Below are 24,178 nucleotides of genomic sequence, written 5' to 3'. Positions count from 1 at the left end.
TTTAATGTTAGAGAAACCCTGAAGATAGCGTCATGAAGTCGTTAATCAGTACAATCAATGGGAAATTTCTGCCGGTGTTCAGCCATCGGGTGTCAGTGAGTCGAGTCTTCTCGAGAACGAGTAGTGTTGCCCATCGCCAGGGCTTGCCGGTGAGGAGAAAAATCGGATGGCTCAATCTTCACGAAGGGATTCGAGTCTCACATCGGTGGAACTGCAGACCTCTGACGACAATTGTTGTTCGTCAGTTCTCGACGAAAAAGCCTGATGACCCTCCACCGTGAGTAAAATGAAATGATTTGTTGGAGAAGAAAAATCGATGATATAAGTTGAAAAAAGACGAGAGATACTAGGGAAAGCACGATAGATGATAGGTCTTTATTTTAATTTAATTGTCCCTCCTCTGAATGGCGTCTTCTAGAGAGGCTGAAGGTGTAGAGGCTGATGCACCCGAGCCCTACCCAGCCACACTGCCAGCCACAGTTGTTGTACCTGAGGTATGGCCACATGTGCCACTCATCGCCATCAGCAGGAATCCGGTTTTTCCTCGGTTCATCAAACTCATTGAACTGACAAATCCCATTCTGATTGATCTGGTCAGGAGGAAGGTTAAGTTGAATCAGCCGTATGTGGGGATATTCTTGAAGAAGAATGAAGAGTGAGTTTAAGTTATTCACGTGTAGTTCGGGAGAAAGTAGAGTTTTCAGTTGAGCTTATGTATGATTCACTCATCTCTTCTCGCAGAAATGAAGCTGAAGTCGTTCAGAATCTGGAAGACGTGTACTCAGTGGGAACATTCGCCCAAATTCATGAAGTACAAGATCTTGGGGACAGGCTGAGGCTTGTCATCATGGCTCACAGGAGAATTAAAATTGTCAATCAAATATTGGAGGATTTGGACGTTAAGCCACCACATGGTAAGATTCTGTGTTTTGTTTATATATCGATATTTTAACAAACTAAAACATCTTCAAATATTTTTAGTATTAAAAAAAATACCATTGTAACTCTTTTGTAAATTCTGATTCTCTGACTGATTTATGCAGAGATGAAACTGACGTTTCCACTACTAAATACTACAATTAACGTTCCTGTAGACGAGGCCGCGCCCTCAGGGAAGAAAACTCGTCCTTACAGACGAAAGAGGGTCGATGAAAAAATTAATGAGACTCTGGAAACGACTGAGAAACCAGAGGATATGATATCTGAAACTAAGCCCGAAGAGAAAACTCCCGAGAGCGCTGATGAAGCAGCTGCAGCTCCAGGGGGTGCTCCACCTGGTGATAGCACTGCTGGGCAATCAGTACTTATGGTTGAGGTCGTCAACATGACGCATGAGAAATTTCGACAGACTGAAGAAATCAAGGCCCTGACACAGGAATTGATCAAGACTATTCGGGACATTATCAGCATGAACCCCTTGTACAGAGAGTCCCTTCAACAAATGCTCCATCAGGGCCAAAGGGTCGTGGATAATCCAGTTTATTTGAGTGACTTAGGAGCTGCTTTGACCGGTGCTGATGCTCAGGAACTCCAGCAGGTTCTGGAGGAAATGGATATTCACAAACGCCTGAGACTGTCTCTTGCACTGTTGAAGAAGGAGTACGAGTTGAGCAAACTTCAGCAGAAAATTGGAAGAGAAGTGGAGGAGAAGGTCAAGCAGCAACACAGGAAGTACATCCTCCACGAGCAACTGAAGGTCATAAAGAAGGAGCTGGGCCTGGAGAAGGATGACAAAGATGCTATTGAAGAGAAGTACAGGGAGAGGATCAGACAGAAGACCGTTCCCAAACACGTGATGGACGTACTGGAGGAAGAGTTGAATAAATTGAGCTTCCTCGAGAGCCACAGCAGTGAGTTCAAGTGAGTTGGCATGACAATTTTTTAAGTATAAATAATTTTTTTAATGAAAAAAACCACTGTATTTTCTGGAATTCAAATGAGAACCCACATGTTCGGTTATACAAATCCTTAATATCCCTTTCAGCGTGACGCGAAACTATCTTGACTGGTTGACCTCCCTCCCCTGGGGTGTAACGAGCCCGGAAAACCTGAGTCTGCAAGAAGCAGTTCAGATCCTGGATGAAGATCACTACGGAATGGAGGATATAAAAAAAAGAATCCTTGAGTTTATCGCGGTATCTCAATTGAAAGGCACAACGCAGGGAAAAATCCTGTGCTTCCACGGTCCCCCAGGTGTCGGCAAGACTTCCATAGCTCGATCGATAGCACGGGCCCTGAATCGGGAGTACTTCCGGTTCAGCGTTGGTGGAATGACAGACGTAGCCGAGATAAAGGGCCACAGGAGAACGTACGTGGGCGCAATGCCAGGAAAGGTGATTCAGTGCCTGAAGAAAACGAAGACAGAGAATCCCCTGGTGTTGATCGACGAGGTCGATAAAATTGGTAAGGGCCATCAGGGGGATCCAGCTTCAGCACTGCTGGAGATGCTGGATCCAGAGCAAAACGCCAACTTTCTGGACCACTACCTGGACGTGCCAGTAGACCTGTCGAAGGTTCTCTTCATTTGCACAGCAAACATAGTGGACACAATTCCAGAGCCTCTTCGGGATCGAATGGAGATGATAGACATGTCTGGCTACGTTGCTGAAGAGAAGCTGGCAATAGCTAAGCAGTACCTCGTGCCACAGGCGATGAAGGACTCTGGACTGAGTGACGAGCACATCAAGATCGAGGACAGTGCCTTGAACACGCTGATCAAGGCGTACTGTCGTGAATCTGGTGTCAGAAATCTCCAAAAGCACATTGAGAAGGTTTCTCGAAAGGTCGCTTTCAAAGTCGTCAAGAAGGAGGCCGAGAAGGTGGACGTGTCAGCTAATAATCTGAGTGACTTCGTCGGGAAACCAGTTTTCACACACGACCGGATGCACGATGTAACTCCTGCCGGGGTGGTGATGGGGCTGGCGTGGACGGCCATGGGTGGCTCCACTCTCTTCATCGAGACGACACTGAATAAACCCTCCAATTCGAAGAAATTCGAGGGCTCCTTGGAGATCACTGGACACTTGGGGGATGTCATGAAGGAGTCGACAAGAATCGCCATGACAGTCGCCAGGAATTTCATGAATAATACTGAACCATCCAACACTTTTTTGTATGATTCACATCTACATCTGCATGTGCCTGAAGGGGCGACACCCAAGGATGGTCCCAGTGCTGGAGTCACAATTGCCATTGCCCTGGTGTCACTAGCTAAAAATCAGCCCATCAGGCAGAACGTTGCCATGACTGGGGAATTGAGTCTCATTGGGAAGGTTCTGCCAGTTGGGGGAATCAAGGAGAAGGTAATTGCTGCCAAGAGGGTTGGGGTTAACTGCATTATCCTTCCTGAAGAGAACAAAAAAGACTTCAATGATCTTGCCAAGTACATCACCGATGGACTGGAGGTGCACTTTGCGAGTACCTTTGAGGATGTGTACAGAATATGCTTTGGAGAACAGGGAGGGGCTGAAATGTTCTTGAAGGAAGGCGAGGCCAGAGGTGAGATACCACCTCAAGTTGCCTCTGTTCATGGTAAGAAGCTGGAGGATGTCTAACTGGGTTTCTATTGGTTGACGTTGGGGATCCAGCACATTCCGATAAGCCCTGTTTTACCACTGGAACGTACATAATTTTATGGATCTACTTATTTGTGTATTACCAACTAGTGTTTGCTGTCGAAAATGAACAGATGTGTTATTAATTTGTTAATTAATTAAGGGAAATACAGTGTAAATATTTACAGATCCAACTTTATTGTAATTTCGTCATGAAAAAAGTGAATTGCGTAAGATAAGGCATTTGAAATTCTATGAGACTAGTACTGAAAATAAATTTATTTGTACATAAATGAATACAATTGATTTTTGTATAAAATAATCAGCAATTCCTCTCAATTAACAGAGAGTGAAAAATAATATTCATATTTACAAATTGTTTTATCTTTAATGACACGTTTCCTAATCATTCAAAGTCAAAGTGAGACACATGCAGATGGAACAATAAATAATATTAAAGGGAAAGGAAACTCGGAGGTTAAAAGAGAATCACTTCACTGTTGAAAAAGTAACCTAAACACTTGAATATCTTCAAAGGTTAGCTAGGTTCCATCTTGCTCAAACGAATGATAAAATCGCAGAGTCTCATCTGAACCTGAATCTCCATTGGATTATCGGTGACATAAAACCCTGGCACCCCAGCCTTCTCCAGTATACTCTGCTGATCGGCTACCTTCTGGTCCAGCTGCATAACCAGCTTCAAGTCATTCTGCTTCAGCTCAGCTTTATGCTTGACTTGCAGGGCTATTTGCGCCGTCAGTTTGTCCTCCTCCGTGATAAAATTCGCAAGGGTCTCCTGCATCTCAATCTTCTGTCTGTTCAACAGCTGCAGCCGCTGTTGGAAGAGGTGCTTTTCGGTGACGTGCTGGATCTCCATGAGTCCCTTAACTATTTCGAAGATCGTGTCGTTGAGGAGGGAATTGGCTAGGGCTGACAGAAGCTCATAGGGCAATCTCATCTGGTATTTTGGGGGGAGACAACTTGCCATGTTCTGCAGCTGCTCCACTAGGAAGTACAGCTTACGTTGTAGGTCTTGGGGAGTTGGATTATTCTCATCTATCGCCATTTCCATTATTAGTTGTTGGAAAAACAATTCTGTTGTTGTTTAATGGACACAATTGCTTGTCCTGTTCACTTGTTGATTGTTCCAGTCAGAAAGTTTTATTTTTTTACTATTTGATATCAATGTTATTCACATGTTGGGGTACATGAGTGGGGATTCACTTGTTGTTGTCATTTCAAGAGCAGGAAAAGCTTTTAGAGGTTCGTTGCAACTGTGCAGTTGCGCATGCGCGACTCGAACTGCCAGAACGTCAAGATGAAGTGTCAACGTTTTCCAGAGTCATGCGTGTAGAATTTACCAATTAAATAGTCATTTGTTTGTCAGTTCTGATTTATTGGGATGAATTAATGACAATAATTGTCCACAGTTGTACAAAGTGATATAAAATATGGACATAGAAACGGAAAAGGTGATTGAGCTGGTGTTTCCAGAGGGAGTGCCAACAGGTGAGGTTTCCAATAAACATAGCTGTTGCAAATAAAACTCACAGGCAGAATAATTCTGTTAATAAATTCCCAGATTCCTGGAAGGATAATCCGGAGTTCTATCAGTACTTGTCGAAGCTCGGGGCCTTTGACGTCGAACAGTTGAGTGAGTATTACAGTCAATAAGGAGGTAATGCAGCTGATGACATTCATGGACATTTTTCAGCCAAAGAGCCAGACCATTTAGTGGAAGAAAAAAATCATGTACTGCAGACGACTCAGGAGTTGGCTTTTTCCAACTACAAAACATTTATCCAGACAGCTGAGAGCTCACGAGAAATCTTCCACCAGGTATGTGCCTCAGTGACACCTAAATAATTATTCATTCACTTTTCAATGATTCGTTTCGAAGAGAATTGTTTTGATTTCGGAAAATGTCAATAACTCATTGAATTAGTCATGAAGTAGAACTAATGAGAGTCAATGAGAGATTGTAATTCTTTCACGACTAATCCTCAATATTAAATACGCCAGTTCACCGAGACGGAGGACAACCTGGAGAACCTCCTGGAAAAAATTCCCCAATTTATGGAGAAATGTCAATCGTTCTGCGACAGATCAAAGGACATAAATACCCACAAACGATTAAACGCTTTGACCCTGAAGAAAACCACGGAGATGCTGGAAATCCTGGAGATGCCACAGCTAATGGAGACATGCCTCCAGAGCAGTCACTACAACGAAGCCCTGGAGATATCCCAATACGCTCGACAATTGGGGATGAAGCACAGTGACATTCCGATAATCCAGTCAATAGTGTCATCCATTGAGAACAGCTGGTCTGGAATGGTGGGACAGGTGATTGGTTCCCTCAGAGGTGACCTCCCCCTGCCAAAGTGCCTCCAGCTGGTTGGACTCCTTCGATCCATGGACGCCTTCACCGAGGCAGAGCTTCGAATAAAATTTCTGCAGGCGCGAGACGGGTGGCTGCAGGGACTGCTGAATACTATACCTAAGGAGGACCCCAATTATCATCTGACAAAGACCATCGAATTGTCCAGAATCCACTTGTTCAATATCATCACTCAATATCGAGCGATGTTCATCGATGACGATCACACGTCCACTCGTGACTCTGTGATAAACGAGTCAGCGATATTCTACCACTGGCTGGAGGAGAAGCTGTCCCAGTTCCTGGTAACCCTCGAGCAAGACTTGCCTGGAGTGTCCTCCATCGACTCCATCCTGGGCCAGTGCACGTACTTCGGCCAGTCCTTTGGGCGCGTTGGGGCGGATTTCACAAGTCGAATGTCTGATATTTTCGTGAGAGTCATTGGGGGGAGATTCCAGAAGAGTGTTTACAAGACCACGAGGAGGTTCGAGAAGGACATGGAGACCTTCACTTTGATTAACAAGTTGCACAGGCTTGATGTCAAAGTTGAATCGCCTGGCAAATCAGTAAGTATTTTAGGAAGTCTTAGAGGTTCTGATGATTTTTAAAAAGAATGAATGGAAGATTTCTGAAGTAACTGATGGCATGCTCGTGTAGCCGACGTATTGAAATTAGAATATTTGAGGGTAAAAACCTGAGTTGGATGCTTTGTCTTATCATTCCATTCAATTAGAAGTCATCCGCGAGGGGAGGAAATAATGGACAAAATCCTCATTAATTTTTTTCACCAGGAAAATCCCCCAGAAGAACTCGTCAACTTCTACCCCCTAGCCGAATACTGCAATGGCCTGATCGCGACATTCAATGAACTCAGAGTGTGCCCACCTGTTGCCCTGGCTGAGTACTGCACTCAGACAATCGAGGAATCTTTGCAATGTGTGGCAAAAGGGATCCTGGTGTTCTACAAGCAAGAACAGCAGGCATTTACAGCGAGTGAACGAGAGAGCATGATGAAATTTGCCGAGTGCTTCAGCGATCAGCTGGTACCGTACATTCAGTACTGCATTCACGCTATCTTTCCGCAGAATCAAATTGCTATGCATCTGGATATCACTGTTGGGCAGCTACAAAAATCGGTAAAAATATCTAACCTCTATAACGCATGATTGATTTTGTATAAACTAATGAAATTAATTTTGTCAGGGAATCACGTTTCTGGACAGAAAAAAAATAGTCGAGCCCCTGTCGACGTTATTACCGCTGAAGAGCGTCATGAAAGAGTCATTTCTTCCAACATTGCCTGTAATTGAGGCGTTGAATGCTGGAGAGCCATTGTCAAGTGAAAATGTTGATAATCTGGAGTCAAAAGACTCGGAATCCATTGTCAGTCAAGAAAATGAGAGCAATATAAATTCAGAAACAATTGACGATGTGAATATTAATTCATGATAATGGGAAAATAAAATAATAAATATTCAACGACACGATCATTATTATTATTCAATAACCAAGAAAACTTATAAACGGCTGATTATCTCCAACATTTTCCATATTTTTTTCATAAATGCGTAACAATATAATAATTCGAGAGATGAAGATCTCCTTCACCAGTATTGAAAATCAACTAAGGCTTTCTCTGTAGTTTGTCACAGAAACAGGGGGTCTGTCCACTTAATCACTCCAATCCCTCATTATTTAAAAAACCCTCCTCCATCCGTTCCAAAAGTCCAACGTATTAATTCATTTCTGAAAGTCCTTTTTCACTCAGAAATTAATCTTGAGATACATTACACTATTGCCCTGAATGACTTCCTCTTTTCTTCGTTGTCCCACAGTGTCCGAAGAGCAGAGGAAATTGATGACACAATAAAAGACACGAAGTCCTTCACTCACTTGTCATCCTGCAATGAATCCCGCCTCGTATTTACATCGCCATTACCACACGTAGAGCTCTCAATAGCCCTCTTTGTGACTAGTATTTCCCCAGTGGTAGGATCCAACGAAAAAATAACAGATCTGTTCAGTTTGTAATTCCTGACCTCAACTCGTTCAGTCTCTGGCTCCTCCTCATCCTCCCCTGCGTCGAGTCCTTCGTGATCACTTCTGGTGTCATTACTTCCATTCATGACGTCAGAATCCTCGGTATTGGACATCTTATTGATGGTTATCCTCAGTATTGGCTTTCTCTTGCTAACTCTAGGCAGTCTCACGTTATTTGGTACTGGAATTTTCGTGGTGTCAAGCCTCGGGATGATAATAATGTAGGGGTTATGGACAATGTCAATCGCCGGCGATGGCAGGATGTCTGCACTGTAGGAAGCATTTGGCTCTAATTTGGGGAGAATCCTTCGGAACCTCCGAGAGCAGTATGACACTGGCACCAAACTACAATCGAGCTGGGGAATGGGGTGAATTACTGTTGGTGTGAAGGTCACTGATGGCTGCATCGTGATATTTCCCAGACATTCAGCATCACTGGGGCGACATTCCTGGGTTTATTATTGTTGTTGCAAAAGGAGCAGGAGATCAGTCACGATTTTTAGGGCATTGTTTAAATTGACGTGGGGGGTTAAAAGACTTCAATATGTCGTTAATTGTTGAATTGAGTTGTTGTCCCAAGCTAAGGTCAGCACACTGGGTATTACATGAGACCGAATTGAAAATTGAAGACAATTACAACTACTCCAAATACCTAGGAAAACAAATAACAACCATAACTGCGGGTGGGTTTTCATTCGTCTCGATTACGACAGTATTCAGTGGGTTTCGCTAAGGGGCCTATTGCTGAAAATGCTCCGGATGTGACGTGATAAAATGTACTGTTTTCGTAGTTGACACGCATTATTTAATAGTAATTTTTCCAAATGATGTTGACCCGAAAAAAAAATGAAAAATATATTTTTTCAATTGAAATGTAGCTAGTTATGTAGGAACTGGTTTGTAGATCACAATGATGGTTTGTTCGTTTGTACCTACCCTAATTAGCGAATACAATCAAATAAAAATAGTGATTACTCCCCACCCCCACAATTTATCATCAACAGTGGCGTCTCTCACCATCGGGGTCAGTACTAACGTTGATGTGAGCCTTTACCACTTGCAATACTATGTCGGTATGGGGGTTCCGCAGGTGGCAGACAGATGGCATTAGACACATTATTTATTTAAAAATAAATATGACAGTAACGCAACATTTGAGCTCATGTGCAAACGAGTACACACCTACCATGTGGACATCAACACTGTTATCAACAAAATCAATACATGCACAATGACGTACTAACTATGTACAATCGTGTACATTAGTTAGTTTTTCATTTGCAACCCCCGCAGGCTGAGTACATAGGGGCGAGAATTAGCCCCAATGAGATGTAATGAATGCATATACGAAGCATATAATCTAGATATATATTAGTCTGTTTATTTTAAATGATATATTTCTAAGTAATTGAATCACTCATGTGGTGTAAATAATGCAGTTGTCACAATTATATTTTACAATCAACACCACAATTGTTCCCTTAGATTCCGGGACTCCTGATCGAAATTACGAAGCCAAAAGCTATAAGTTTTGTCTCGATCAGCTCCCAGCAGGGCATTAGCTGTGGAAACCCCCAGAGGGGCAGTTTAATTAGCCAAATTACATTGACAATTAAAAATTATTCCATAATAAGACTCACCGCCTTTGAGGTGTCCTTCGCTCTCTTCGTACACACGTTTTGCGAGAGTTTTATCCGGAGTGCTATTTTCCAAAAATGTCCTTATGTACTCCAGATCGAAAGAACCATTTTTAAACTAAATAGAAAAATTCCACCTCAATATTTCAATCGATAAGCAAACACTTTGTTTATCTTTTCATCAGAATGAACTATCCCAACTTACGTATCCGTACCCTGTGTACAAACAGAACGAGAAATCCTTGAGTTTTCCACCATCCGGCTCCGTACCTCGGATCAAGGCTCTATCCTCTGTAAACATCCTTTGTCATTAATGCAATTGTATAAATTCATTATCGGTCAGTCAATTTTTCGGGCAATATCTCTAAATCAAAGAGAGATAACGAAATTTTGTAATCATATTTGTGTAGTAACTTATCTCGATTTACCCCTTCACTACCGAATCGTCAACTGATTTATTAAACTGTCATGAGCTTTGACACAGTTAATTCTCTCAGAGAGAGACGATATAATATTTTCACGTCTATAAAAATTATCCTCTAGAAGCAAATAAACATGAAAGCGCACACCGACGATGAAGAACGGCGCCAAAAATTAACTCCCCGGAATTATTGAGCTCATTACACAATTAATTTATCACTGGAAAACAGTTTTATAGAAACTGCAGTTTTTCATTTTCGCTGTAGCTCTCATTAGCGTTAATTTTAATGGTTATGTCGAGATAGCTGACTTGTGGCGCTGTTAATTAATTAGCAACATTGTGAACACATTGTATTCCTAAAGTCTAATGAAGCAAAATAATCATGCGAAGCTGAAACACCACGAGCAATTAACTCATTAATAATTTTCCCCCCGATAGCCCGTGCCCTTCTCCGAGTATTAATTGACATACTGAAGATGAGAAGAATGATTGATTAATTTAAAGGGCTGGTATTACCTTCGCTGAGAGACTTTTCGCATCGCTCGACAGTTTCCTTGAGGATGGAAGGGGTTGGAGCGCAGCTACTGTCACTCTCCATCGTACCCTAGACGTCAACAAGTGAGATAAATAGTGGTTATTCTAGATGGGATTCGTTGATGATTATCTGGCTCACCGATATCAATAGCAATGGCAACAACAATGTCCAGAGGTGCAGTAAAAATTGATCCATTGTAAACAGGTATTCGGCCGTTGGCGCATACAATTCCACGATTTAGCTGACTTCGTGCGTAATGTGAACACTGGAGTATTTTATATCCCATTTTAAATACTATCTACATCTTTTTTTTATCGATTGCTGCTGCGAATGACGAAATAGCGCACACTATGAAACACGTTAGCGGCGAGAGAAGTCCATACTTATGCCCTTTCACCTTTGATTCAAGGAATTAGAAGTTTATTAGAAAGTCTTTGAACAATGGTGACTGCGTGTCACATCGTTTATTTCATTATTCTCATGAACAGTTCATTTGTCAATGTATTTAGTTGAATAGTAATTACTAAATTCACATGACATTCTAGAATATTCGTCCTTCATATCAAATCCGAACTTATATTTGCAGGAAATGCAACGCAACAGATATTAGATGAAAAAGTTATTGACATTTGTTGTACGTTTAAATTCTTATACCTTTTGCCTCACCATCTCCATCGATTCAGGATTAAGGGTGCACCTGTAGAGGCTATCAGTCTTATCAGAATATCTAGTTTCGTTTAGGGTATTATCTGCAGCAGGTGGATATTCATTAATTAGATACAATTATGAGAAATTAACGGACGAAAATGAAATAATTTAAAATACTTTCTCCAAAGTATTTTTCCGTGCACATTGTCATGCCAATCAGGTCGAATTCTCTGTTGTAGTTATCTTATTACATTTTATTTGGCAATTTGTCATTTTTTTTCATATCAGGAACGAACTCAAAGAGATTCTTTCAACCAAAAAATTGACGCTGTAAGTGAACTTTCAATTGAATATCGGTAGACTTCAAGGTCATTGGGAAATATTTTGCAGATTACAGGCGATAATTATGACTTTGTGATTTCTGCAGTAGCAACAGAACTACGGGATCGTCAATGATACGTAGAAATCACTCGAGATGTCGCGAATAATCGTTTCCATCCGAGAACAAAAACACCCCATAAAAAAATGACATTTCTTCTCGGTAAAACTTGTGTAATTCGTGATTGATAGAAATTATCTCCGGACAGTCGACCGTTGGGTAGTGAGGGGTAGTTAGGTAGTTTATTTTCTCATGAAATAAAATTACAATTGTATTTCCAAAGCAAAAATACAACGAAGAGTTTGAAAATAAATTCCATTATCTCTCCATGAAAAATTCACTTCACGTGTGAAAACCAGTGGATCAGTGATAAGTCTACATAAACAATAAAGCAATGTTAAGATGACTGGGAGAATAAACAAAGGAATAATTGTTACTGTGCATCATTGTGTTGTCGACAATTGAAGTTTGTAGTTTTGCGTCAATGCAGTCGGTGAATTCACAACGATATGATTGATTGATGGTGATTCAACGAATTTGATGATTACATTAGGTTAACAAAAGTGAGCTTCATTGACTCCGTCTTATTTTATGGAGATAACAACAGATGAAATGATACGATCGTTGCGAAAAAAACAGTCTTGATTGTCAATTGGTTGTGATGCACTGGATATGTCGTATTTGGTGAGTGTATCTTGCACAGTGTTAGCCCTCAACGAGTGACAATGTGCCAATTGTTACTTTAAATTGAGTCAATTTATTTGCCCTGAGTTATTCTTTCTTTTCACTCCATCGTGCCGAGCAGTTGTTGTTTGTGGGTACTTTCATTGTGATAAGTTTAGGAAAATATTTCTATCGTTCTTTGGGCTGAAAATAAAAATACCTTTGAGCTAGTGTCAGAAGGACCTCTCGCAGTTCTTGACAAAATTCTCTGGAGAAATTTATTAAAAATATTCGTATCATCAGCCAACACGATTCACAGACAGAGGGAAAATAAATAAAAGGGTTTTTAGAATTGATTCATTATCATAGGGTATATCTGTGTATTTAATTTTTTTTTGACAATTTTTGTAATTTTCCTGAATATCCCAGGAAAATATTATCATTAAAAACTGACGAATTGTGAATTTCATTGAACTGACATGAAGATGCAGAGAGGATGGGTTGCGTCAACAGTCGGGCAGACATCAATGATCTCCATCCAAACATATTCCAAGTGATGAATGTCGATGACTTAGGGAATCTCATAACACCCGGTAGACTAGAAGTTACGGAATCTGAAATTGTACTTTATCAGCGTGGCCGACAAGCCGTCAAATGGCCGTTGAGATGCCTTAGACGCTATGGATATGATTCTGAGATATTTACATTTGAATCGGGACGAAGATGCTCCACTGGACCTGGTATTTACGCATTCAAGTGCCGACGAGCTGATCAGCTGTTTAATCTCGTCCAAACTAATATTCAGGTACACCATCAAGTTGAAGATAATTTTTCTTAGCAATTTTTTGCATCAACACTAAGTCAGGAATCATTATAATTGATTAAGTTAATTTTTTGTCACTGAAATAAACTATTAAAAAATTCAGGATTGCAACAACAGCGGAGAGGACGCAATATCCCGTGACTTAACAATGCCCCTGCATACCGGTCCAACGATAACCCGAATGACAATACCAAGCGAGCCAAATTACCTCGATCCCACGCCAATACGTTCAAACTCCCGAGTCAGCATGTCAACACGTTTTCCACACAGCCAGCAAAATGGTTTTGGTCGTCTAGGAAGTGTTGGTAGCAGCAGTGGTCCAATATCCCCACAGGGTACAATGGGTTCACCCTCCCCACCCCCATTGTCTCCAATGACACTGCCACCACCGCCCCCACCCCCAGCAACAACAACGTCTCAATCCCTGAAACTGTCCATGTCGCACCCTCCGAGCCAATCGGCTCTCTATGTCAACGAGGAGGTTTTATCAGCCATCACGCTGGAACTCGAGCACAATAACAACAAGAGTCGCAGAAGAACAATGCAAAGGTCCTACACAATGAGCAGCACAACCTCCAGCACGGGATTGATATCAGAATCAATTGGTGTAAATCAATCTACCCAGGAGTGCCCTCGCAATCGGCCTCCACCCCTTCCAAGCGTATCATCCTACATGAACATAGACATAAGCAGCGATGCCAGTCCACTGTCACCATCACACAGTATGTCCATATCAACGCCACTGAAGGAGGACACTTGTGAAATTGATACTGGGAACGTGAGTCATGCCTACATGAACATCAACCCAGGTGTCGATAATGTTGCGGAATCTCTACAAATCAACAGGTTTGTATGTCGACATTTCTAGAGCTTTAAGATAATCCATGTGGGTCTGAACAGGTTTTTAAATTCTCACTTATTCTCTTGCAACATATTTTTAACCAAAAGTTTTAATCGAATGTGGCCAAATATTTATCTAAAAAATGAAATTGTCACAGTTTGACCAACAGGTCAAGACCACCGACTCTTCCAGCGTTGTCAACCCCCACTCACCTCGCTTCACAAATTGAAAACTATCCCTGGGACGATCGTGATGCTCGTCACTGCTACGAAAATCTCGAGCCAGGTGAAATCGAAAGCTTGCGCATGAGGATATCAGTTAATTCCGACAAGTTCTCATTACCACCGACAACTCCATCCGGGGAAGTTACAAAAGAAGTTAACTATGCCGTCCTGGATCTCGATAAGAATAATGTCTCGGTCACGGTTACTGGGGACAATGCAAGTGGCAGCGTTGCTCTACCTTCGCCACCCGAATCGCCCAGCAAAATGGGAAAGGGTTACGCTACCATTGACTTTAACAAGACAGCCGCCCTGTCACATTCTGTCAATCCTAATGGGGTTAATGACAATGAAGGATCAAGAAAGACGAGGCATAATTCGACGATCAACGATCTTGCTTCACCGCGGCAGAGCTCATCGATCAGTGAGTGAATTAAAAATTGTTTGATTTTTTTTTTAACTCTAGATGAGGTGGATCTCAATTCCATTAATGGGATTATCAATAATTTTTGATTTGTGTTGAGAGAATTTTCCACGAAATGCGAACTATTTTGCCTAAAAGATGATTTCGGCAGTCTATAAACTATTTTGTTTTCTTACGAAAGCAGAAGGTATTGGGGTTCCTGAAAAATTAAATAAATGAGGGATCACGGCCTCCTGAATCGTTAGACATTAAATGCGACTTGGTTGATTCTGCATTTAGGGGTGATGGTAATGCATGTGCCTGTAGTACTCCGGTACAATTCAATGTTTTCTCTCACATTCGCGGGGATTATTATGGGGGAGATTAATGTAAAGTACATTTTGGATGAGATTTTATACTACGAGGCCTATCTGTGTAGAGATTATTATGGGCCATGGGTTCTGGCTTGTTATAATTAATAGCTTTTAGTGTTGATTGTATCGAGGAATCCGTGGGGGATGGTTTTAGGAGCGGATGGACTGTTAAATCGATTATGCGGGGAGAGAACAATTCTGAAAGAAAAATCAAGTCAAAGCAAATGTCCAATCCAGCTATCAAAAGCTCCTCACATTCGTTTCTTAGAACAATTCATAATAAAATTATCTGTAATTGAGAAAATCTCTTAAATGATTCTTCTTCTTCTGATTTTTCTCTCCAGCAACAGAAAACAGACAATGCCCCTGTAATCGCATATAACTGAAGAAAAAATCTCGTGTATAGATGTTAAAATGACTATTGATGAAAATTATAAACGGAAAAGCTAAATGTAGGTCATAGGTCACTGCGTATGAGCTTTAATGTACAACTGATATTAAATAATAAATATAAACAAGTTGCCAAACTTCAGATATGTAAAGAATCGTTTTAAATTGAGACTGTTGATTGACAGATGCCAAAGAACTATCGAAAGCTCGAAAAATGACAAATTCATACTGATACGGAGGAATTTTTAAACGATATAAATTATTAATTAGTGTTATACATCGATGGAAAGTATATGAGAAAAATTGAGCTGTCTATGTAGATCTCTTATTTTGCGAATTGTTTTTTTCCACTCAGTTGTCAATTTTCATCCATCAATGCACGAAACAGCGATCGATTCGTCTGACCATGACGATCAGTTAATTTTTTAAATCAGGAAAGAGATAATTTTGACATTTTGAAGATCATTGCTCAGCAACTGGGCTCAGGCCTGAAGAACGAAGCTAACGAATTTCGTAAAGTAAATGTAACGATGCATCGACGAGAAATACCCTCACCATAATATATTTTAAAAAAAGTACATTTTTTGTAAAAGATTTTGACAAGTCGTTAGGAAACTAGAAGCACAGGAATAAAAATACTCATTAATCATTAAGAAAAGAACTCCTCGTGATTTAATGAGGTTGTGGAGTATATCAACAACGAATACAGAATTACGATATTTTCACGAAAATTCACAAAAACACTAAAATTCTTTTAATTTTCACAACATACGAATATATACTTGTTTTCATCGTTCTTGACATGTTCCACACTCTCTCGAGTATCACAACCATGACAGTATTAATGTCAAAGAAAAATTCATAATAAACTAGTCTATCTGCCTTATACATAGTGGAATCGAAACGACGATGATGGCTCAATGATTTGGAACATAAAAGAAATCACTATCATTTATTTTTCATTACTACATATTAAGAGTAATATTTGGATAGAAAGGGCAATATATATTGTACAGAAGAAGTTGCAAATATTTGTTTAAGTGTACAGCGGCAAATCGATGTGAAAGGAATTTGGTGAATGTGACGACGTCGAGATAATGTCGAGAGAATAAAAATAAAAATTTGTAAATATTTGTGTGATGCAACAATGTATTTTGTATTGGCCGATAAAGAACAAAATCTGCGTTTTAATGCAGGTACTGTATCCAATGGCTGTGAAATATCATTTGCCACGAATGTTGAACTCCGGTGAGAATAAAATATTTATGAGAATATGTGAGGGAAAAAATGAATGCAACGCGTCCGCGAGAGTGCAAAAATATAATTAATTTAAAGTGACCTAGAAATATTGCATCGTGGAATTTAGGGATAATGAAAAATCCTATCACAATGATTACGCTGACGTTAATACATTTAGTATAAACGTGAGGAGGGATAGTACGAGGAAATTTAGAATCGAACTGGAGATAATCGATGCGATAGAAAGAGTTTTATTTTTCTATGAAGGGCGGAGCTTCCTCTCACGAACCGATATTGGACTGGAGATAATTAGTTACGAGAATAATTGACTCCTAATCATCATGGGAACGCACATAAATACGTAATTGTAGAAGTGAGGCATTAAAAGGATGAGTAATGCCGTGTGTAATGAAATTTGTAATGATTGTGTGTCTCTTTACTGTCATTATGCAGCCGTTATTCATAGAGAATGCCAAGTTGTATTTTAATAGTGTGAGGATGATGGATTATTCGAGGAGAATAAGTAGACGTGTAACACGATATAGGGAAACATTATTTTATACATTATTAACTGTACATAAGTCACCAAAGAAAACAGAGATAATACACTATCATTTCGTTAATTTTTGCCTGATTTCGGAATTATACATTTATTAAATATATGGAGATGTTATATGAAGGGGTTTTGGGGCTTTATTACGATCCAGGAATTTTTAGGAACAAAAATCATTTAGTTCAGTATTTTTTGTTTATGATTACTTTAGAAACAGATGAATGGAACCTATAAATTTTCGAGTAATTACTCACTGAACATTATCAATAATTGTAAATCCAAAAAATTAGGACATTCGTCGATGAAAAAATATTCCCAAATTGCGTATACTTTACTGTTTACTATTTTAAACTTCACTGGAATTTTAATGAGTTATGCTCTAGCAGTACTGAGTTCGCTCATTCTTGCCTCCCACTCGACTACTGAAATCCAATGCTCCTATCGCAATAACAAGTAATCTTTTACATATCGAGGAGGACCCCACGGCGATTACCAAAGACACTGATGCTATCGATGTCTCGGCTAAATATTCATTCCATTTCTATCCTCCAATGGCCTCTCAAGTGTGATTCTCCTTTCTCTTTGTTCTCTCCTTATCTATAACCATCGAGATATCAGGATGGCGATGATAAATTGTGGTGGAGCCCTTGATGCACGTGAGATCGGCCCCGGCGTCGATTAGAACTTTGACAGTATCGATAAATCCGCTTTCAGCGGCCACCTGAAGAGCCGTGAGCCCCTCGTCATTATTAATTTCCAATTGTACGAGATTCGAAGTCATCAGCTGGGAGACAACGTTGTGGTAGCCCCGGGCAGCAGCTAAATGAACTGGAGTATTGCCACCTGCGTCCTGAGCTCTCGGGTTTTCGTTTCGCATTAACAGTTTATCCACAATTTGAAGGTAATTTTTCCTCGATGCAATGTGCAGGGGGGTCTCTCCATATCGAGACGTCAAACCCGTTGGTGTGTGAGGTATCAGAAGATCGGCTGTATTCAAGGCACCGAATTCCAGGGCCTCGTGCAGCGGTGTCTCGCCACGATCGTTTTTTTGTAACGGGTCACCCCCCGCTGAGAGCAGTGCGCCTATCACAGACTCAATTTCGGCTCTGCTGTTGTCTGAAGACATATTTTTTACCAACATTAAATTTCAGCTGAAGTCGTAATTTTGATGAATCAAGTGATTGACTAATTAATTAATCATCTACATATAAATCTTCTGGCTCTCTCCAAAACAGCGAAATTTAAATGAAGATAAACGTTAGGTTCAGATAGTCTTACCGAATGTGATTGAAGACGCCAATATGTGCAAAGCATTTCGCCCCTGGTGATCCCTTTCATTGACAGCCCCAGCCTTTGCCAAAACACTGAGGGTCTCGAGAGCCTCTTGAAAGTCCACTTGAGAGATCCTCGATGAATACGCGTGGGCCAATTGACGGGTGAGCATGTGGAGCGCTGTCAAGCCACCACCGGCTTCTTTTACACCCGGGGAACAGCCGTGTCGCAGAAGCTCCTCCACAAATTTACGGGCTTTGAATGGACCTCGATTTATTATTGCACGATGGAGTGCCGTTTCACCTCGGGGGGAACGGACACCTGGGTTACAACCCTTTGCCAATAATAATCTTGAAATCATAAAATTAGAAATATCAGCCTGGTGACTATAATCACCTTTGGCTTAAAGTTTTTACTAGAGTTAAATTAATTTCCAAAAAAAATTCTCAAGTTCGATAAACTCCATGAATTACCTTAAAACATCGTAACAATGATTGGTGGCGGCCACCAGTAGTGGTGGATCTCCCGAAACATTCCAATTAGGCTCATCAACATCCACAATAGCCCCCTCTCCCAGCATCTCCTCGACTCTCCTACAATCGCCGATTCTCACAGCCTCGTAAAATCTATCGGAATTATCACCAGCCTCCCAGCCAACATTGTTCGTCCCCGTCGCGTTTCCACCCCCAGCCCGGATGGGGCCATCATCTAGGGATAGTCCCTCGAGCCCCTCCAACTCCTCTACACCCCGACACTTTAGATCCCCCTCATTACCCGGGGAATTGTAACCAGATGACTCGTTGAACTCATTTGACTCGTGACTCCCTAAACTCGCTGATGAAGCAGCACTCGCTGTTTCATCGTTGCACGAATACTCGCTCTCATCCCACATGGAGACATCCTGTCTTCCACTTTTTCCATTATTTTCATTCACTCGAGTTCCAAAATGCTCCTCCGGACGCTCCAAATTCCCCGAGTCATCGGGATCATTTGTCACTTTTTTGCCACCGTCAGAGGTGACACATACTCCACTCATGATAAATATTCAAGTAATGAATATTTATTTAACCGAACAAATCAAACTTACACAGAGAATGTATCAGCTAAAAAAATTTCTCTCAATAATTTTTACTCGAAACAATCGACGCCGGGAATGAAAAATTGCAATAATATTAACACTGTGATATTATGATGCTCTAAAACTCCTTTATATCAAATAAGAATTGATACCTCGGACCTGGAGCGCTTATTCGCGAAGAAATTCCAGAGTGATCGAAGCCCAATGTAAGAACGCTGGCGAAAAAAATTTCTCAAATGAACTTTAATCGTCCACTGAGGTACTTCCCACGAACACAACAATTCCCTACACGTGCAACAATTTAAAACAGACACTAGCCTGCGATATGACACCAAAACCCGAGTCTGATATCCACGTATATAGAGCAACAGGTGTACGTGATTCAAGTGAGAAAAATGCGTCGACTTTGTAAACTAGTTGCTACACTTGTATCAACTCGAAAACCAGCTCTCTCGGATCTGGCCTCTGGCGAGGCAGTTTCACTCTCTTCACCACTCTGCGCATTTTTATCCCCTCCCTGATGTTTGAGTTGTCCACTTGCCGAAGAAACAGAAAAGACGAAAAAGCGATGCAGCAGGAGCAGTGGCGTCGACAGTAGGCCTTTCTCGGGAGAAAATTTCGGCAAGGAACGGATTCAGAAGCTATTTTTTCTTTTTCGTTATGTCGGTCAATTGGCTTCAAACTTTTATAAATCGATAAACATTTATAAAATTAATTTTTTTACTCCAAATGGTAATAGCCTTTTTTGCAGCCCTTGGAATAATCCCGTAGTTATTCAGGTGGCAGATGGTTACCTGCACTGACCCCACAATTGTGAAATCGTTGAGAATTTTTACCTGAACTGCCTATTGAGGAAGGACCTCCCCCCTTAAATTTAACGGAAAGGGCATATTTCTCTAGGCCTATATGTATTGATATTATAAATATTCAATCTTCGGCACCAGTGATAATTATTTAACAGTTTCATGACGATAAATCCATCGCTTTGTAAATTATTGTTATTTGAAGCTGTAATTTTATATAATGGTGCGAGTACTTAATCCATAAGATTCTTCCTTTCATAATTATTTGATCATTACATTAAAAAATATGCTAAAATTGTTTAGGGTATTATACGATTTAGAATTTAAGACAATTATTGATTCATGTCAAAAGTTGTTTATTGAACTTCAGTTACAGTTATTACATCTGATTCATTTAGATCTCGTGTTCAATAACAAACCCCTAACGTCGTTACAATGACAAAGATTACAATTCGTGAATTGAGAGAAAAATTATAAAGGAATTCATGAAAATTGGAGGTAAGTTTGTATTTCAAGCTTTCAAACAATACGAGAACGAGAACTAAATTTCTTAGTGAAAATGCGTCTTCATACGATGAGTGAGATCTTAAGAGCCCCCGTTGCGGTCGCCATTGATTGATTTCCTGAAGATAATTCATTAATATCAAAGCTCTATTCGTAAATATAATTATGAAATCATCGAAAAACCCCAGTTTCATAACAAGGGCCTAATGAAGTTAATGAGTGTTCAATGTTTTGAATTTGTGCTCAAAAACCAACATCTATCATTTATTATTTACCTGCTGCGAGATCGTGACGCTGATCTTGACCTCGTACGACGAGGGCTGCGATCCTTTGAATCGGATCTCCCCTTGCTGCGTGACCTTCCACGTCTGTCATTGGCACTTCTGCTGCGTGAACGACTGCGCGATGAGGAGCGTGAACGCTTGTTGCTACGTGATCTTGATCGTGATCTTGAATGAGACCTAAAATTGGTTAATAAATGATGAAGGCACTAAGCTGTGAATTTTTCAATCAATACTCGAGCAAAATTTAGTGAAAAAACCCACTGAATCGAGTGAACATAATTTAAAAAATGGTGTAATTAAAAAATCCCGTTTTCCTCGACTATTGAAATCCTTCACAGCTTGAATTCACATAATCAACGAATTATCATCTTTTTTTTATCAGCTGCAAAACAATAGCACAGATTTTTACAGCATGAAATAAAAGAAAAATATACCACTTATTTTGGGATGAATAAATTTACGAAGTGAAATAAATAATTATTAATTTTGAATAATTCAATGATTATCACTTTCATCAATATAAAAATAAATTCTTACTTATTTTACAGTAAATACTGATGTATACAGATAAATACCATTGATATGTATCTGTATAACCATTTTTACCGGTTTCAATTGTTTTATGGATCTTACTATTAAATCGCAGGTGAGAGCTCAGCGTACACACACGCAGTGTCAAATACGTGGGCCAGAACGTACTAGTGAGAAGATCTAGACGAGGTGTCATTTTATGCAGATGAAATCACGCGAGGGTCTCGCGAGATGAACACAGTTGACGCAGAGTGGCTAGATGGGGCCTATCGACGACGACGACGACGACTAAATAATATTTATTTTTTGTTTTGCATTTTCTTTTTCATTTGACAATCGAGCAATTATGGAAATTAAGAGATAATTCGTCCCCCACTGGCTGGTGGTATCTCGAAGTGCGCCGAAGTAGACGTGTTTGCACTAGCCACCCCCCGTCTGGCCGGTGTATATTCGTTTTTTCACCCATATTTGGTATTCAGGGACGACGGGCGTGCAGAAGGAATACCCAAAAGTAGGTGCTCTACGCTGACAATTACGCAGTGTGTGTGTGTTTATTTTTTTTTTTTTGTTATTTATGGATTTTTCTTTTTTTTTCAAGGAATGACAGTTTTCGATCGACTGAAGGTGCCCATAGGCGGATTCTCGCGGACTATTGGCAGGTTGATTCAACATTTCTACGCATGAGCTGTTTCACACAATGCGTATTTTTGAGTTAATGGTTTTTGTTTTTTTTAATCCACACTGTCAGCTGGATCTCCTATAAATAACGTTGGGATGATTACATCTGTAATATTTTACCCTGTAATCATTGACTGTTTGTTTTTGTCTGCGTGGGGTAAGGATGTTTATACGCAAGGGAAGATGAAATTTTTTTTTGGTTTGACAAAGATTTTGGATGTTCTTCATGGTGAGTTATCTTTTCATTTAATGCTGCCAACATCACGAACAGGTCATCAAAAATTGAAGCTATTCAGGTATTTAATTAATATTTAAACTTGTAATTCCCTTCCAATGGCTGTGAATTTTCACAATAAATAATAAAGCTATGAAAAAGTAACTGCGAACCCTCAGTGCTACCAATTCCCATTCCTGCAATTATCAGACATACCCCAATATCTGAACTCTGCAAGAGATAACTTGAATTGTACAATGTAAATCTATAAAAATTTGACTCCATTAAACGTGCAATGATTTCTTCTGAAAAAATTGATTTCCCTCATTTCTAAATCCCTATCCCAAAAAGTTCATATAAACATCCTTAATCCCTCGTATCAAGTGTGATAACATTAATAATATCACATTCACAAAAAATAAAAAAATGTGAAAGTTGAAATAAAAAAATTGATAATGTCCAAGATGAAAAAATAATAGCAATATTGAAACCTGATGATTCTCATGATTTGAAAAAACGAGTAAAACGATGAACTTACCTGCGTTTGCGTCCACCCCTGTGCCTGGGACAGTCCCTGGCATAATGACCTCGCTCACCACACTCATAGCATCGATCCTCAGGATGGAAGGGTCTACCACCAGCACCGCCACGTCTGGAGCCACCGCCACGATCCCTCAGACGTTTTCCATTGGAATGCTCAACCCTAGCCCTCCTTCCGCATATTGTTCTGCCATCCAAGCCCCTGACGGCGTCATCAGCGTCACGGGCGTCTTCAAACTCGACGAATGCAAAACCCGGTGGATTCCGGGCGACCCAAACATTTCTCAGAGGTCCGTAGTATGAAAAAGCATCCTCGAGATCTTGCTTTGTTGCACTGCTGCCGAGATCTCCGACATAGATCTTACAATCGGACGGATAACGTGACATCTGCAGGGAAAGAGAAAGAGGGGAAAAATAAATTCTCTGAATTTTTATCAGTGAAAAATCAAGGCGGATAACCACGCCGCGTTGTCCCGAACTATTCACTCACCGTACTCATGTTTTATCGTAGTAAAACGTTGTTAAAATCCTCTCCACATTCGTTGAAATTACTCCACTACTGCTCCCACGCAGTAAGAGATAAAAATTCCTCAATTTTTACCTTTTATTCCGTAAAATCAATGCGTACCTTGTGTTTCCATCAAGACTCCACCACAAAATGGTGGTCGGCGGATCGGCTTCGGGTGTTTATTGAGTTGTGGCGAATAATATTTTCAACCACCAGTCGGCGTTCACCGGCTATCTCATTGGCTGGCAGCAGATAATCTCGTCGTTTCTGACCAATCGGAGAACAAGTTAGGAAACGGATGTAGCAATGCGACTGGGTATTGAGAACGTTTGTCGATCAAAAAGACAAACTACAATGTTCTTTGATGATAATGATTGGGCGACTGTCAGGGGGTGCGTTGCATGCCAACTTTTTTCTGAAAATTTTGAAGGAAACGACGTGGAAAACCTCAGGGTTCCAGATGATGAAAGTTATTAAGGTGTACTCGTCTGCTTAATTCTCTCTTATGATTGGCCGATGGATCCACCACTAGCCGACAAGGCGCCATCTTCAAATTCATTAAATAAACACTTGTTCTTGTAGAAAATTATTCTACAATAGAAAAAAGTCAAATTTGGGATCACTAAATGGATTTTTTTTGCGAGTCTCCCGGTCTCCTGATATTT

General features: G+C 40.4%; 8 protein-coding genes across 11 annotated transcripts; 3 read left to right on the top strand and 5 right to left on the bottom strand.

Moving 5' to 3' along the window:
* The first annotated feature begins 32 nt into the window (after positions 1-32).
* LOC135169504 (lon protease homolog, mitochondrial) lies at positions 33-3,856 on the top strand. Of its 2 annotated transcripts, none has more exons than XM_064134565.1 (5): positions 33-277; positions 419-655; positions 742-914; positions 1,095-1,860; positions 1,985-3,856. In XM_064134565.1, exons 1-5 carry the CDS (start codon positions 33-35, stop codon positions 3,552-3,554), a joined length of 2,991 nt encoding a protein of 996 aa, XP_063990635.1. In that variant the 3' UTR covers positions 3,555-3,856. The 2 variants fall into 2 exon arrangements, with proteins under 2 accessions (XP_063990635.1, XP_063990634.1); XM_064134564.1 differs by having other exon boundaries at positions 1,044-1,860.
* On the bottom strand, positions 3,816-4,807 carry LOC135169521 (gonadal protein gdl). The gene has a single exon (XM_064134588.1). It carries the CDS (start codon positions 4,624-4,626, stop codon positions 4,093-4,095), a length of 534 nt encoding a protein of 177 aa, XP_063990658.1. The 5' UTR covers positions 4,627-4,807; the 3' UTR covers positions 3,816-4,092.
* A 53-nt stretch (positions 4,808-4,860) lies between these two features.
* On the top strand, positions 4,861-7,416 carry Cog8 (Component of oligomeric golgi complex 8). The gene is made up of 6 exons (XM_064134567.1): positions 4,861-5,063; positions 5,137-5,208; positions 5,269-5,393; positions 5,577-6,500; positions 6,726-7,070; positions 7,138-7,416. The coding sequence occupies exons 1-6, from the start codon at positions 5,006-5,008 to the stop codon at positions 7,381-7,383; spliced, it is 1,770 nt and encodes a 589-aa protein (XP_063990637.1). The 5' UTR covers positions 4,861-5,005; the 3' UTR covers positions 7,384-7,416.
* Positions 7,409-8,971, bottom strand: LOC135169520 (uncharacterized). The gene is made up of 2 exons (XM_064134587.1): positions 8,911-8,971; positions 7,409-8,626 (listed from the first exon to the last, which is right to left on the bottom strand). The coding sequence occupies exon 2, from the start codon at positions 8,379-8,381 to the stop codon at positions 7,824-7,826; it is 558 nt and encodes a 185-aa protein (XP_063990657.1). The 5' UTR covers positions 8,382-8,626; positions 8,911-8,971; the 3' UTR covers positions 7,409-7,823.
* A 362-nt stretch (positions 8,972-9,333) lies between these two features.
* LOC135169522 (uncharacterized) lies at positions 9,334-10,918 on the bottom strand. The gene is made up of 5 exons (XM_064134589.1): positions 10,706-10,918; positions 10,549-10,636; positions 9,817-9,902; positions 9,615-9,729; positions 9,334-9,536 (listed from the first exon to the last, which is right to left on the bottom strand). The coding sequence occupies exons 1-5, from the start codon at positions 10,760-10,762 to the stop codon at positions 9,436-9,438; spliced, it is 447 nt and encodes a 148-aa protein (XP_063990659.1). The 5' UTR covers positions 10,763-10,918; the 3' UTR covers positions 9,334-9,435.
* Positions 10,919-12,136: 1,218 nt separating this feature from the next.
* LOC135169508 (fibroblast growth factor receptor substrate 2) lies at positions 12,137-16,442 on the top strand. The gene is made up of 4 exons (XM_064134572.1): positions 12,137-12,278; positions 12,743-13,062; positions 13,184-13,926; positions 14,079-16,442. Exons 2-4 carry the CDS (start codon positions 12,754-12,756, stop codon positions 14,572-14,574), a joined length of 1,548 nt encoding a protein of 515 aa, XP_063990642.1. The 5' UTR covers positions 12,137-12,278; positions 12,743-12,753; the 3' UTR covers positions 14,575-16,442.
* A 648-nt stretch (positions 16,443-17,090) lies between these two features.
* Positions 17,091-20,441, bottom strand: LOC135169511 (serine/threonine-protein phosphatase 6 regulatory ankyrin repeat subunit C-like). 2 transcript variants are annotated; one of them, XM_064134577.1, is made up of 4 exons: positions 19,604-20,441; positions 18,847-19,476; positions 18,380-18,723; positions 17,091-18,217 (listed from the first exon to the last, which is right to left on the bottom strand). In XM_064134577.1, the coding sequence occupies exons 2-4, from the start codon at positions 19,407-19,409 to the stop codon at positions 17,661-17,663; spliced, it is 1,464 nt and encodes a 487-aa protein (XP_063990647.1). In that variant the 5' UTR covers positions 19,410-19,476; positions 19,604-20,441; the 3' UTR covers positions 17,091-17,660. The 2 variants fall into 2 exon arrangements, with proteins under 2 accessions (XP_063990647.1, XP_063990646.1); XM_064134576.1 differs by having other exon boundaries at positions 18,847-20,440.
* A 145-nt stretch (positions 20,442-20,586) lies between these two features.
* On the bottom strand, positions 20,587-23,689 carry LOC135169518 (serine/arginine-rich splicing factor 7-like). Of its 2 annotated transcripts, none has more exons than XM_064134583.1 (4): positions 23,496-23,689; positions 23,004-23,392; positions 21,034-21,219; positions 20,587-20,877 (listed from the first exon to the last, which is right to left on the bottom strand). In XM_064134583.1, the coding sequence occupies exons 1-4, from the start codon at positions 23,502-23,504 to the stop codon at positions 20,841-20,843; spliced, it is 621 nt and encodes a 206-aa protein (XP_063990653.1). In that variant the 5' UTR covers positions 23,505-23,689; the 3' UTR covers positions 20,587-20,840. The 2 variants fall into 2 exon arrangements, with proteins under 2 accessions (XP_063990653.1, XP_063990654.1); XM_064134584.1 differs by having other exon boundaries at positions 21,034-21,207; positions 23,496-23,683.
* Positions 23,690-24,178: the final 489 nt, after the last annotated feature.

Source organism: Diachasmimorpha longicaudata, chromosome 15 (genome assembly GCF_034640455.1).
Source record: "Diachasmimorpha longicaudata isolate KC_UGA_2023 chromosome 15, iyDiaLong2, whole genome shotgun sequence".
Classification (NCBI taxonomy): domain Eukaryota; kingdom Metazoa; phylum Arthropoda; class Insecta; order Hymenoptera; family Braconidae; genus Diachasmimorpha; species Diachasmimorpha longicaudata.
Note: the sequence above shows the minus strand (reverse complement) of the source record. Positions and strands in the feature narration are given on the sequence as shown.

Bases quoted from the DNA above. Each gene is read 5' to 3' on its own strand.
- LOC135169520 (XM_064134587.1), bottom strand. From the start codon at position 8,381: ATGCAGCCATCAGTGACCTTCACACCAACAGTAATTCACCCCATTCCC.
- LOC135169504 (XM_064134564.1), top strand. From the start codon at position 33: ATGAAGTCGTTAATCAGTACAATCAATGGGAAATTTCTGCCGGTGTTC. The intron at 656-741 runs GTGAGTTTAAGT...CTCTTCTCGCAG, and splicing joins TTCTTGAAGAAGAATGAAGA to AAATGAAGCTGAAGTCGTTC. The intron at 1,861-1,984 runs GTGAGTTGGCAT...TATCCCTTTCAG, and splicing joins AGCCACAGCAGTGAGTTCAA to CGTGACGCGAAACTATCTTG.
- LOC135169521 (XM_064134588.1), bottom strand. From the start codon at position 4,626: ATGGAAATGGCGATAGATGAGAATAATCCAACTCCCCAAGACCTACAA.
- LOC135169518 (XM_064134583.1), bottom strand. The intron at 21,220-23,003 runs GTAAGTTCATCG...AACCAATTTTAG, and splicing joins AGGGGTGGACGCAAACGCAG to GTCTCATTCAAGATCACGAT. The intron at 20,878-21,033 runs GTAAATAATAAA...AATTATCTTCAG, and splicing joins GCGTCACGATCTCGCAGCAG to GAAATCAATCAATGGCGACC.
- LOC135169511 (XM_064134577.1), bottom strand. From the start codon at position 19,409: ATGAGTGGAGTATGTGTCACCTCTGACGGTGGCAAAAAAGTGACAAAT. The intron at 18,724-18,846 runs GTAATTCATGGA...TATGATTTCAAG, and splicing joins CATTGTTACGATGTTTTAAG to ATTATTATTGGCAAAGGGTT. The intron at 18,218-18,379 runs GTAAGACTATCT...ATATGTCTTCAG, and splicing joins GGCGTCTTCAATCACATTCG to ACAACAGCAGAGCCGAAATT.
- Cog8 (XM_064134567.1), top strand. From the start codon at position 5,006: ATGGACATAGAAACGGAAAAGGTGATTGAGCTGGTGTTTCCAGAGGGA. The intron at 5,064-5,136 runs GTGAGGTTTCCA...ATAAATTCCCAG, and splicing joins TCCAGAGGGAGTGCCAACAG to ATTCCTGGAAGGATAATCCG. The intron at 6,501-6,725 runs GTAAGTATTTTA...TTTTTTCACCAG, and splicing joins TTGAATCGCCTGGCAAATCA to GAAAATCCCCCAGAAGAACT.
- LOC135169508 (XM_064134572.1), top strand. From the start codon at position 12,754: ATGGGTTGCGTCAACAGTCGGGCAGACATCAATGATCTCCATCCAAAC. The intron at 13,063-13,183 runs GTACACCATCAA...TAAAAAATTCAG, and splicing joins TCGTCCAAACTAATATTCAG to GATTGCAACAACAGCGGAGA. The intron at 13,927-14,078 runs GTTTGTATGTCG...AAATTGTCACAG, and splicing joins GAATCTCTACAAATCAACAG to TTTGACCAACAGGTCAAGAC.
- LOC135169522 (XM_064134589.1), bottom strand. From the start codon at position 10,762: ATGGATCAATTTTTACTGCACCTCTGGACATTGTTGTTGCCATTGCTA. The intron at 10,637-10,705 runs GTGAGCCAGATA...GTTGACGTCTAG, and splicing joins TGCCATTGCTATTGATATCG to GGTACGATGGAGAGTGACAG. The intron at 9,730-9,816 runs GTAAGTTGGGAT...TTTTCTATTTAG, and splicing joins TGTACACAGGGTACGGATAC to TTTAAAAATGGTTCTTTCGA.